This window comes from Brachyhypopomus gauderio, chromosome 17, assembly GCF_052324685.1.
Source record: "Brachyhypopomus gauderio isolate BG-103 chromosome 17, BGAUD_0.2, whole genome shotgun sequence".
Taxonomy (NCBI): Eukaryota; Metazoa; Chordata; class Actinopteri; order Gymnotiformes; family Hypopomidae; genus Brachyhypopomus; species Brachyhypopomus gauderio.
Genome location: NC_135227.1, coordinates 13,255,025 through 13,269,150, shown reverse-complemented (window position 1 = coordinate 13,269,150; position 14,126 = coordinate 13,255,025). Strand labels below are relative to the sequence as shown.

The 14,126-nt window shown below is 45.3% G+C and overlaps 1 protein-coding gene across 2 annotated transcripts in view; it reads right to left on the bottom strand.

The window, feature by feature from the left end:
• Positions 1 to 13,669, bottom strand: part of ldah (lipid droplet associated hydrolase) — a 40,736-nt gene extending 27,067 nt beyond the window's left edge. Inside the window, exons 1-2 of one of the 2 annotated variants that reach the window (XM_076977921.1) lie at positions 13,513 to 13,669; positions 12,425 to 12,601 (exon numbers count right to left, since the gene is read on the bottom strand). In XM_076977921.1, coding sequence (XP_076834036.1) covers positions 12,425 to 12,601; positions 13,513 to 13,606 — 271 coding nt within the window. In that variant the 5' untranslated portion in view covers positions 13,607 to 13,669. Of the gene's footprint in view, positions 1 to 12,424; positions 12,605 to 13,512 lie in introns of both variants that reach the window. The other variant, XM_076977920.1, reaches the window with a different exon arrangement.
• Positions 13,670 to 14,126: the final 457 nt, after the last annotated feature.

Sequence of the window (14,126 nt, the reverse complement as noted above, 5' to 3'; positions counted from 1 at the left end):
GGACACTCGTCATTAAGTCTAGTCCTAGACCAAAACGGTCTTTCCTGAGCAATCCTAAACTGGGGCTGTAACTTAATCGGAGCGGAGATGTAGGCTTGGTGAGGAGACCAGTGCAACTGTGCGTAGCCCCAAAACACCGACATTGTACATTTATTGGTAATTCGCAACAGATTCAAGTTATGGGAGCCATCAGTGTCAGTTGATCACCGTTACAGTCAACATGAAATTCTTTTCCTTTGAAGTAACCTTCTCAAGCGGTGGAGGAGCATGTTATGCAGTGGGTGGTGTCCTCCAGCTGGATCTGGCACTCAAAGAAGCCCTAAAGCAAACAGAAACACTTTACAAGCAGCCTAATGACATCCATGACAAAACACAAAACTTCGAGATGCGAGGCCCCTTGGGGGAGGGTAGGGGGGGTGATGGGGGCACAGGCCTCGCTAAAACCAGCCATGGCATGCGAGCGGTAGTCCGCGCTTGAACCCAAACTACTAGCGGCTTGATCTTTGCGGCTCCAAAGCTCGCAACAGTTCCTGCCCTTGTTTTCATATTTTGATTCAAATATCCTGAGTCATTAATCAGAAAACAGATTGCAGCTGCTTAAAGCACGTTGCACAATGCCTTTATGCGCAGGCTCGTGGGGATGTTTGTGTTAGTGGGAGTCTTTTAATCTACGTTACAAAGACAATCTGTGCGAGGCCCAAAAAAAAAAAAAAGCCAAAAAGGTCCTTTTATGTGAAATCACTAATCGCACAAGACAATTCAATCAATTAAGAATTCAGATTGCTCACTTGCTCACTACCTCTGACTGGTCAGAATCACTGGTAATGGTGAAAAAACAAGCACTTAGCACACAGTACATAGCAATAGTGATCTGTACCCAGCATAGCCTCTAAAAGAGGCTGTGTGATACGGCACTCTCAACGGTCCACAAATGAACCACTAATGGCTTTACAAAAAAGGCACTGCATAACTTCAAACAAACTTCAACAAACTTGAGAAACCAAAACACTGCAATACCTAGCAGTCATATTATTTGATCACGCTAGAAAGGTAACTACATAAGGGTTAAAACGGGTCAGAAATGTTCAATTGCCTACTATACAACAACTCCATGCATTTTATGTAGTCCGAGACAAAAAGTGCTTGGAATGTATAATAATCAGGTAGAACGCCAATAAAAATGATAAACTATGAAATATGAGGGGAAAAAATGGTGGGAAATGCAGGAAAAATATTTATATCATGGCAAGCCATGAGGTTAGCAGTGCTGCAATATGGTGTGAAGGAACTGCTGGGCTTAGGGTACTTGTGAATGGGGCTTAGGATACTTGTGAACAGGGCTTAGGGTACTTGTGAACGGGGCTTAGGATACTTCTGTAAGGGGTTTTGAGTATTCTTCTGTGTATTGACAGCAAAGAACCATTTAAACTAGATCTATTGCCACACTATGCAGCATTTTAGCTTTTACTTGTCGTCTTTTCTATGCTGTCATCTTTTTATTCCTCTAATTATGAAAACATAAATTAAACCTAAAGTGACATTGATTTGTAAGTCTAACTGTTAACAAATGTTTTATTATTTTTCAAAAGCACAATATCACTGTGTGCTCTGTGGAGGTGGGCGGGGCTCAGCGGGGCAGGCCTCCACCACAGCAGTGCATCCTTTCAGAGAAGCAGTAGTAAACTTTCTTCTGTCACTCCCGCTCCTCCTGTCCCCTCCTGGGCCGAGGGGCCAAGGTAGAGCGGGTTTAGATCGTGCGCACCGATAGGCCTGTGGGAAGCGGGTGGGCGGGCGCTAAGGGCCAACAGCAGCACTCCTGAACCCCCCTCCGCGCCCAACATGATTAAATCCATTTGTACATTTTCATTCATGCTGAGGGTTTCCAAATCTCTCCCAGATGGGGACTCCCCCCTCCACCCCCACCACCCATCCCAAAAGCTCAAAGGAGCTGCTTCATGCCCGTGCTTTCAGAGATGACAAGCCACCACAATAAAGTGCCCAGATCTCTCTCAGGATCGGGGCAGAATCAAAGGTTCTAATAGTGATCACTGTCAAACGTGCACCTGTGTATCTGGTGTGTACATGCAGAGGTGTGTGGTGGAGGAGGCCCGGTGGGGAAGGGGCATCACAAAGAGGCAAAGCACTTAATAAACAGCTTAAAGTAGCATGACATTCTACAGTGGGGGAAGTCCTGTAATTGAGACCTTTCATGTGAGGACTACTTGACTACGGCACTGGAACGCTCGCGTTTACGAGTGCAGTCCGTTCAGAAAACTGAGCTCGGAGGAAGAAGAAACGGTTACTTGGAACCCCAGGTTGACGGAGTTGTCTTTCCTTTATCGTCACGCGTTGGCTTTTCAACTAGAAATCCAAAAGAGTATCGAAGCAGTGGAAGCAAACCAAATCTTGTCTGTTTCTGCGCAGGGAAAGAATGCAAAGGAAGCATTCCTATATCGCTGTAAAAAAGAGAAGCGGGACAGAAGCATGAGCTATCCTCTCCTCTCCCCCACCTTATCGTTTCCCTCTTTCCCTTGAGTTCATAAATTTCAGGGCTGTTCGCTGGAACATTAAACAGATACCCAGCCTGCCGTCTCTGACCCCGAGGCTGCCTGGGCTACCACGCCACTGACGTAGCCCTGCAGGTGCAGGGGCAGCTCTCAGTCACCCCTGCTCTCTAAAGCGCACACGCAAGCGGCGGCTCTAAATCAGCGCATACGGGCTAACCGAACAGCGACGTGTGACCCATGGGGTCTTGGCGCGATGAAATACGCCGTCACATTTGGCGCGAGCATAAAGGGGTCTTCTCCGCCGCGTGCTGTTGATAACCACCCTTCGACCCCAAGGCGACATCCTGAAATCGCGTTCCTTTGATCATTATCGGTCGCAGCCATTAACAGGATCGTGGGACGGTGGACACCAGTCCAGCTCGTAAAAGAAATCCGCCTATGAGACAACATCGGCACCGCAGGTGCTGGAATTCCTACTGCGGACAGTGTGTGGAGTCCGCTTTAACAGATTGGCTCTTAACATGCCAGAAAGTCCATCCATCATGCAAAAGGAGGAGAACAAGTGAAGATGCTTTATTGACTTTGGCAAAGATGCAGCCAAGGGTCACTATAGCCAGCTCTTCTGATTCTGACTATTTTCTCTGAGGGCTCTTCCCTGAAATCCATGAGGTCCATGTGGCTCCAGAAGAGGGCAGGGCCGAAGCAGATTACTGCTATGGGGCCTGATGTGTTTATAGTGTAAACTTGGCTGGCTAAAGTCATCTTAAAATTATATTGGACATGACAATATAATATGTCAGAAACAATGATACCACAAGGAACAGAAAGGTGTGCTTCAGCAAACAAATTCTTGTTTTGAAGCAAACAGTCAGCACTGGAAATGCTACATTTAAAAGTTGTGCTAGCAACATTTACTAATGTTTGAAGTGTATCATCTCAGGTTCTGAACACTATTCTGTGTCACTAAACACCTCTAATAGTACTCAGTACATTAGAGTGTCTTGGGATCTAATGATGAAATGGCAATCAAACACCCTCCAGGTAACATTCCTAGAAAATACTCAATACGAGGACATAATGACCTTTACCGACATGCCTGTTGACTCCTGCTCCGTATTCAAATGCAAACTCAATTAGAATACCACAATAGGGACTCTTTATTGTCTTGTTGTGTCCGGGTTGCTATGTTTACTGCAGTATTCATATACAGAGAAAGACATGATTTTGGCCTTGGTTAAATAAAATGACGGATGCTAAGTGCTTGATGGAGAACGAGAGCCAGCAACAGAGCAAAGTGTGAGACAGACGGAGAGGGAATGAGAAAAAAAAAAGAGAGAGAAAGGGGTTGGGGCTGCTCACCACAGCCGTGAAGAGCCACAAGCACGCTGTGTAGTGTGAGAAGAAAAGGAGAAGCAGAAGAGAAATGAAAAGGCCTGAGAAAACCTTAACGCTGAAAGGGAAGCGAGTGGAAAAACCCACAACCACACACTTTAACAGCAGGATTCATTCAGCGCTTTGATTTGGTAAAGCGTAACTGCTTCATTAAGCCAGCCATAGATCCTTTGACCTTTACCAACCGGGACACCCCATGGCAACACAGTGCATGATGGGCGACTGGAAGGATGCACTGTGGGATTATTACGAATTATCAAACAATGTATCAAACAATACTGAGGGGTATTGGACACAGCTGCTCGGCCCAGCAGGTTCTGATAAATCCGACTCATCTGTGACCCATCAGTATCCCCAAGCCACTGAACATCTTTTACAGCTTTAAAATAAGCTATAATAAGTTATTCCTCTCTCATCCCAACACATTATGAAGATCTCAACATGGTCAAATTTAAACTGCTAAATCCTCAAGTGAACTAGAATATTGAAGAATTCTGCTTAAGAATGTCAGTCCCACACCGACATTAAATATCATTAGCCTCCACTCTTTATATTCACGCTGCAATTGGGAAAGATCCATATGTTGGGACATGAAACGTTTTTAAAGTACTTACTGAAGTGATTCTTTAAAAAAAATTTTAATGATTTTTTTAAACTGACATGTTTCCAAAGGGCAGCTCTGCCTCCCTCCCCACATTCTCTCTCTCTCAATTCCCTCTCTCTCCCTTCTTATTCCCATCCCCTCTCTCCCTCCCTCTCCCCAATCCCTCTCCATTTCCTTTGCTTGCTCTCCTTCTACCTTCAAAAACTAGATTTCTTTCAGAATAAATTGATTAACTGGAATTTAATCTCTTTGGAGAAATAGCTGCCAACTGAAAAAGGTTGAAATTTCCTGTGTTTCATCTGTTCTTAACCTTATCAGTACAAGCACGGTTAAAGTGCACAATGTTTGGACTATGTCCATTAGAAAGACGTTCATTTTAATCAACAGTACCGATTACATTATGCAACTGCCATAACCTACCAACTGCTGTTGCTTTCACTCTGGCCCAGCCAGGGTGCTTGGCTCACTAACTGGGTACACTCCCCTCATCATTGCAGAGCTATTGTAGCAGATTAAAACTGCCGCACCTGTGCTTTGCCCCGGCGGACACAAGACACCGGGAGGGGGACTCTGGCGAGACGGCGGCGATTACCGCCGTTATCTCTGGGGAAAAGGGCACAGGCTCTACAATAACAGCCCTTTAGCCACGGGTTGTCTGCACGCCATAAAGAGTCCTTTGAGCTTAATGCTCAGTGACATTCAGGGCCGAAGAAAAGTGGCCACTCCCCACAGCCCTCCTGAAGGTCATCGGTGTGAGCGGGGTCTTCTCTCGGTGACACCTGCTTCTGAAGTATCGTTTCTTAAAAGCGTGCTGCAAGAAACCAACACGCGTGACACGGACGTGACTGAGGTCATGAAGGAAGAAGACGGGGGGGGGGGGGGGGGGGGGGGGTGTTTTGTGATGTTTTTGGTGACAGGCAAACGCACTGACAGAACGAGAGTCCTTAAAACAGGTGTCTGATAACAAGGTGCAAGGCAAAACATGCCAGCATTCATTCAACAAATTCAAGAGTGACCAGACTGAAAATGGGCGACCTCAACAATCAACTGACTCGACCACATGCCACCTAATGTTACAGTGAGACAATAACATCTGTCGAAAAACTATGTAATAACTTTGTAATAACGGTTCATTAAGGATACATCTTCCCCAAGATGTAATTTAACCAGAATGTGAGAAACGTGGAATTTTCTTTCACAACACTTTTGTTAAACATGTTCTGTAAGCCTCTTGTGCACTGATAAGTAAGGTGAACTCACACAAACAGCAGTATTACTGAAGTAATGTTCCTTGGCCACATGAGAAAGTACAGCTGACTCACTCTCAAGTGAGCTGTTGCATTCTACCCATTTACATCAGAGGGTCTCAATCCACAACAACTTTGGTAATCAAGAGTTTTGCAGGCCCTTGATTACCTGGGTCAGGTGTATGGTGAGGTCCCTAATCACTTCTCCATCAACAAAGTGTCAGTGCTAGTGCTGAAGCCAGGTTTGGTTGCCGGGAAGCAGTGAAAATGAGAAGCACCCACCTACATTTTCACTGGTGTGAGAGCTGAACAACTACAAGTCTGATGTTGGAGTTACCTAGACAGGACAAAGAATTCACCTGGGAAGGGGGGGTGGGGGACGGGGGGTTGCAGATCCAAATCTCATTTTATTTTTTCAGCAGGACAGAGGGACTGTCATTGACTATTATGCGCAAGACTGTGTGCTTTGTTAATTTTTAGGTTATGAATGCGTGCAGTTAATAAACAGCAACTTGCGTTTATTGGTACATGAAACGTTCACAATGATGGGTTGAAATACGCCCTCTGGCTGCATTCATCACAGGCTCCATGGGTCCAGACTAGCTATTTATGGGCTAGAACCTCAACGACATCTCTGGCCACAAAACAATTCTTTTGCAGTGGAAAGGTGTGAAATTGTTCTACATTTTAATATCGGAACCAACATAACAGTGGTGAAGAAATGCTACCTGAGGACTGATGACAAATGCTGTATTCCTGGAGGTATATTACAGCATATATTTAAAAGGGCTCACATATTTACACATTATAGGCTCTTGAGTCTGGCAATGTTGCAATGTGACAATTACTGTGCAGCCCTAATTTATGAATGAAAGAAAGCCTTACAAATCTGTCTGATGTAAACATCTCAGCTCAGATTGTTCCTGTATGCCAACTGGAAACAAACCCACCTCTCATAAAACATTTCCCTTTCCAGTAAATCTAAATGCTTAGATTTTACTAGAGTTCCCTCTAGTTAATTGCTTTATTCACTGAATGTATACAACTTAAACAATATTTATAGTTTATAAAAGAAATGTGAACCATTTACACTTTAGCCTATTTACATTAATTTTCCCCTTTCCGAAGGTTCTCATTTTAGTCAAGAGCACAGAGCCCTAATCAGCATACAGCTAGCCCATAAGCAGTTAAACCCAGGCTGTCTGGCTGAATCAATTGCATGCATGAAATTATTCAGAAATAAGAGTACTCACAGCTACTATGTAGTGTATATATGTCACGTTGAGGACCCCGGCCCCTCCCTTTTGGGCGTGTGTTAACGTTGTCCACGTGCTTTGTCTGCGTCAGTGGATCTCCGTGGTTATGTGATAATCCGTCTCACCTGTGAATCGTCTCGTAATCACGTGGGGCTAATGTGGTTTGTCTATTTAATGTGCGTTCGCGCAGTGTCCTGTGCTCGTCGTTGTCCAAGTCTACACGTTTCTGTGTACATGTTTGAGGGTTCCTCGTGCGCTATTGCGCAATCGTTGTGTACGATTAAAAGTCACCGTCTGTTACGCAAGGATTCAGTGTCTCATCCTTTGCCCTGCCCGTGCGTCACAGAATGACGAGCCGCGAAGAGACACCAAAAATGCCAGGCTACGCCACCCGGCCTAAGAAGGCACTTCGCCCCAGCAAGCGGCACCACCACTCTTCCTCCTCTCCCCCGCGCCGCTTAACTCCGCCGACTCGGGAACCCAGGGCGCAGTATGGATTTGGAGGGAGCGACACTCTCCTCCATCCCGCGCCCTCTCGCCTCCGAAAAAGGGTCCCAGTGTGATCGGCGTCACGGACTCGACCCCGGAGACGGAATTTGGGGAGGAAGACTCCGAGGAGGAGTTAGAGGAGGAGGATTACCCTCCGTCCGTTTACTCCGCTCCCACCATAGACTATGTTGGGGAGGGGGAGGAGGACGAGGATTACCCTCCGTCCGTCTACGACGACACCACCGTCGACTACGGTGAAGAGGAGGAGGAGGAGGAGTCAGAAGAGGAGGACTACCTCCCTCCGCCTGTAGGTCCCTCTCCCACGGTACAGGAGGGTGAAGAAGAGCGGGACTATTACCCTCCTTTGGAGGACGACGCGTCCACCGTGGATTACGGCGCGGAGGACTATTCCCCGTCCGTGGGTTCAGGAGTGTCTGAGAGCGACCCCTACACGGAGGACGAGGAGGAGAGCCTTCCCTCCTCCGTGGGAACTGTAAAGGGGCGGAGGACTCCTGGGGAGACCGCGTCCTCCAGACCTTCCAGGGCCAGCCCCATGGACTATTCCCGGGGTGAGAGCCCAGCAGAGTCCATGGAGGGGGTCCTGGAGGGTGAGGAGGAACCGATGGACTTTGAGGAGGAGCTCCCTCGCGCTGCACCTGGCACGTCCGCCAGCCGCGCTGCACCTGGCACGTCCGCCCGCCGCGCTGCACCTGGCGGAGGGTTCGCAACGAAGGCAGGAGGGGGACTGCCCAACGCAGCACCAGCAGCTCCGGATCTCTCTCCCGTAATCGCTCTCCTCCTGGCGCGAAGCCTGGCGCCTATGTCGTGTGTGTGTGTACCAGTGTTTGTTAGTCTCCCCATTTGTGTGCCTAACCTCTTTTTTTTCCCCTCTCGTGCCACTATGTGTAAGCGTGCCTGTGTGTGTGTTTGTGAATGTTCCGTTTAATGTGTCTCACGTCTTTTCCCTCATCTTCCCAGAGAGGGTGTTCTAGGCGGTCCGTGGCGGACGCTTCACCAAGGGCGGTCACCTCCCAGACGCAGGACTGAGTGCGTCGGATCCGCCCATCGTCGTGGGTTCGGGGCACTCGGTCCTGTTGGCCCCCCGGGACGGATAGTGCCCTTGGAGGGGGCGTCTGTCACGTTGAGGACCCCGGCCCCTCCCTTTTGGGCGTGTGTTAACGTTGTCCACGTGCTTTGTCTGCGTCAGTGGATCTCCGTGGTTATGGTTATGTCATGTGATAATCCGTCTCACCTGTGAATCGTCTCATAATCACGTGGGGCTAATGTGGTTTGTCTATTTAATGTGCGTTCGCGCAGTGTCCTGTGCTCGTCGTTGTCCAAGTCTACACGTTTCTGTGTACATGTTTGAGGGTTCCTCGTGCGCTATTGCGCAATCGTTGTGTACGATTAAAAGTGACCGTCTGTTACGCAAGGATTCAGTGTCTCATCCTTTGCCCTGCCCGTGCGTCACAGAATGACGAGCCGCGAAGAGACACCAAAAATGCCAGGCTACGCCACCCGGCCTAAGAAGGCACTTCGCCCCAGCAAGCGGCACCACCACTCTTCCTCCTCTCCCCCGCGCCGCTTAACTCCGCCGACTCGGGAACCCAGGGCGCAGTATGGATTTGGAGGGAGCGACACTCTCCTCCATCCCGCGCCCTCTCGCCTTAAAAGTGACCGTTTGTTACGCAAGGATTCAGTGTCTCATCCTTCGCCCTGCCCGCGCGTCACAATATAAATCTGATCTACAATGGAAAGTTGCATATGTAGTTATGAGCAAACTAGGGCTGACGGCAAATAATCGATTAATCGTTGGTCGACCAAAAAAATTACTAGTCGACCAAATTCCATTGGTCGATTGGTCGCAGGGAAAAAAAGCTGCGTCTCGTCAAAGGGCTTCTGGGACTTTTAATTTCAACGGCGTGACAAAGGAAGACGTGACACGAATTTACCGTTGGTGATTTGTTTGACAAGGACAGCGCTGGACATGCGACCTGTGAATATCGTCAGTGGTGAGGGATTTAAAAATCTAATTGAATGCCTCGAGCCCGGATATAGCCTGGTAAGACGTGAAACAGTGACGCACGCGGTTAAGAGCAAATATAGCAAAACAAAACACTTTAGGGCAAGATCGAAAACTGTAAAGCACTCAGCTTCACAACGGATATATGGACTAACCAGATGGAACGTATGACGGTCACAGCGCATTTTATTTCTGATAACTGCCGACTGCATTCATTCGTGCTAGGAACTAAAGATTTGGGAGTGACCCACACAGCTGCTAACATAGCAGAGCGACTCAGCGAAATAATGGCAAAGTTTAGAATCCCCGCGGGAAAAGGGTCGCTCTTGTACACGACTATGCCGTGAACTCTTCGACTGGGAGAAGAACTGAGCAGATAACCGAACTAGTGTTTAGATGAACCAGGAAACATTGTTAGTCACACAAGGTTACTCCTGGCGTTAGTGGTAAATGCGCATAGATGCGGCAGCCCGGCATTAAAGATAAAACTTCACAAATGTGTATCCCGGTCAAAATGGGAAATTATTTTTGGAAGGAGGGGGGGGTCGATTGGTCGATTAGTCGGAGTAAATGACGACCATTGGTCGACCAAAAAAATCCTTGGTCGTGGACAGCCCTAGAGCAAACGCCATATAACTTTCCATTAGAATAAAACACATTAGCAAACATTTCACACTTTATAAGACAAAAAATATGCTTTAATACAATCCTGTACTGTCATGCCAAAATAATAACCACTTAACCTTTCTAAAATGTTTTTTCTACAAAATGTAACTTTTCACACTGCCAAACCCATTTACAACAGATTTGCCATTTATACAAAACGGCAATTTGTGAGCATGATATAGGACAGCCTGTATGGTACATGTTGGCTAAAGTTTAAAAGGACAGAGGAGGTGCAGGAGCCTACTGTGTGCTACTGTGACCATTTGGAAAGATGCTTCTCCTCCAAGAAGAGAAGAAAAAAAAATCCTAGTCCTCTAATCCTCCAATCCTCTAATCCTCTAATACTCTAATCCTGGGGCTAACTGATACTACGGACACGTTCTGCTGGACTTTTGGAAGCTTATGTAAAATCCACAACAGAATTGTGATCTTTTAACATCCGCACCTGAGCCACAGTTTCTCTGTAAGGCCATGCCAATTGATGGCTCAGTTGAGGAAGTGGTTGCATAGACCAGCGGTTTCCAATGGGGTTTTTTTAATGCAAAGTCAACATTCCTGTTCCTATGGCCTATGTGCAGGTGTGCGTACTGTCCCCTCCTTTAGGACGCTCCTTCTCCCATCTGCTATCCAAGCTGTCACGTATGCACGCTTCTTACCTCTTCTACAAGTTTCTGCTTATTTCTATCTTGGCAATGAAAAATGTAACACACTTTGGCTTATTTGGTATTTGATCTTAATAAGTGAGATGAGGTCTTATGCTTTGAAGTTGAGCAAAAATGTAAAATAATACATTTGAAAAGAAAAAAAATAAAGGAACATTTTTAGAGATGAGTTTTGCCAATAATGAATTATCTTAGAGATTTACGAAGAATGACTGTCACGGTCACGGCTCCGGACCCTTCCCTGTGGGCGTGTCATTATGTCGTCTGCTTGCAGTTATGTCCATGTTTGTAGTTCCGTGGGTGTGGGTTGTTTGTGAGCGTGTTCGTAGTCGCACCTGTACCTTGTCTCGAGATCACGAGGGTCTGTGTTATTCACCTATAAAATGTGCGTTCGCACAATGTCTTGTACTCGTCTTTGTCTAAAGTTTCGTGCCTGTGTGAGAGGTGTGTTTTCTGTTTGCACTCCGCACGGAGCTTCACGTGTTTGTTTTGTCACATTAAATGTTACGTGTTGCACAGTTCGACGATCGTCGTGCCTCATATTTCGAGCGTCACAATGACGTAACTTTAAGACCAATTTTACAAGTGTTTCCCAAAAGCCTTTTTAGTCTCCAAATTTACGAACGAATTTTAAGAAGTTCTTTATTCTTTCAAAAACAAAAGCACCGATTTACATAACTTTTTTCATTATTATACCATGAAAATATTTTCTTATTAAGAAAAAAATATTTTATTAAGAAATAAATGAATAAGTAATAATTACTTTCAATTTGTATTCATCGCATATCAAGCCTATAAATGCGCACACAATTAACGTTTCATGCATCAGTACAGATGCATTGCAAACCACCCACATCACCCAAACTAACACAGTAGTATGAGTAGTAGTTAGAGATTTTGTAGTTTGAGCAGGAATTATGGGGTGGGGACATGTACTCTTATGACTTTATAATAGGGCTCCAGAAGCTGAGTGTGTGTATGAGGATCACAGTGCCATCCACTGCACTGACAACTACAGGAATGCTTCCAATTCTAAACCTATTCTGATTTCATGCAATGCATCGTTAGAATGTGAAAATGTTCTATATATTGGTGCATGGCACAACATGTCAAGCTTATTAGGCTAACTGTAGTGTGCAGTAGAGTTGAGAAGTACTTAGTGAGTTACAAATGGGTCTGAATACTTTGAAGTTACAGATGACATAAGTTATGAAGAGTTTCAGGAAACACTTGTGAATTTAAGAATGTTCTTAAGTACGAGGTTACAAAGTAAAGTGAAAATGTGGCAGAATAGGTGTTTTTGTTTTGTGCAGGAGAAAACCTGTTGTACTATTATATACCAGTGTACCTATGTTAATGTATGCATTTTTAAGAGAATGGAGCTCAATAGCTAATATTTTATCCACTTATTCCGACAGAATTGTTACAAAGCACAAAGAAACCAATTCAAGTTTTTTCCTTGAATTGACAAAAAAAAACTCATGAATTAATTCACATAACAATTACTCCATAATCAAAGCAGAAAGACATGGCCAGTGTGTCTCCAAGCTGTTAATGTCAGGGACAGACAGGGCCTACCTGGGATAACGAGGATGAGTGCTCTGACTGGATCAGGTCTTTTGACAGCAGTGTGCAGGTCCCTGGGCCCATATTTCAGCAGCTCGGTGAGAGCCCCTCTACAGTAGACATGTTCCAGAGTGCCATCCTCTGTCTGGCCTTGGCACCCGTGACTGCCCATCACATTAGCACAGCCAGCTGCTGACACACACACACACACACACACACACACCAAATGTGTATATGAAATGTATTAAAACAGTTTGATAAGAAAAGCCTAATGTAAAACCAGGCAATATAGAATGATGAGCAAAGTTTCAAATACAAGGATTAGATAGCGCTCTGCTCTCTAGCCTGTGCTTCCACCTACCCACTTTATCAACTCCATTACTTAGTTCACAGGGCCACTACCCTGCCAACACTATATCACAGAGAGAACCTCTCACCCTACCCGAGGGACTAATCTAGGACACTGATTTCATGCTGTAATTTAATTTATTGCAATTTCATTAATGATAAACATATAAAAGGTTTTACAATAGTCCAATACAACTGAAAATTGTTGCAGATATTAAATCCTCTACAGATGGCACAGGGAGTCGATTGCAAAGCAGCCACTGCACATTAAGTTGGCTATAGCACTATCATAAATTTCAGGTCAGCTTATTTAATTATATTATTTTCAGGTCAGCTTATTTATTAACAATTTAACCCAACAGCGTCATTTATGTTGGCAGGAATGAGCCATTAGCCAAAACAAAACCATGTGCAACTTAAACCACTTATATCTCTCTCTAGATAATTATGTATTTTTATACATCAGGTAAGTTTTGTTTTTGTTTGTGTTCAACGCGAGTTACCCCCACTAGTCAACTAGCTAGCTTACAGTTAGCCAAGCACAGAAGCCCATACTGCACCTCAGTACGAAAAGAGCGGCGCTAATGTGCGTAAAGTACGCAGTGTCACCCGGTCTGACACGTACCCGACCAGGACGACAGCTCGCTAGTAGGTACACAAGTGTTCATTAATATAGTAAACCGGCTAGCTCATTACACGTATAGACAGATTTCATGACTACATTACGTTTAATTCATAACGACACTCCTTACCGATATACACTTTTGCGTCTTTTTGGGAGCCAATGACGTTTGTACAATGTCTTGTAAAATTTGTAACCAGCCACCTCCTCAACACAAAAATCATTGGACAAATGACTGAAATCGATTCTCGCTTTCTTCTAGCCCTTTGAGCTGCACGACACCACAGGTTCGGACGTATTACTGCCACCTACTGTTCGGAAGCGGTAAAGGAGGCGTAGCCTACTCACTTGTTACCTTTGACAAATACGCACATTGGCGTTAGCAATGAGGTTATTGCTGCATGAATGGTAAAAGTGAAGTGTTAAACACAGCAGGGTGTTCAACTGAGAACCTTTTGCAAGCTAATATTTTTGAAAACTGATAATTCAGAGTTACAGTTTAGTCACTTAATAACACATTTTGTCATTGAATTGGATGTCTAAAGTGAAAGCCATTGAAACGTGCCTTTATAGGTATGCCAAATGTCTGACATTTTGGTAGACTGAGATTTTAATAATAAGTATTCTAGTTCTGAGCTGTCAGTTTAAACAGAACACAGAACATCAGAATCAGACGCTTGGGGTTTTCCTGTGCTTTAGCCTATAGAGCATACCGTGTGATACCTTGTCTCATTTCTTAGCTTA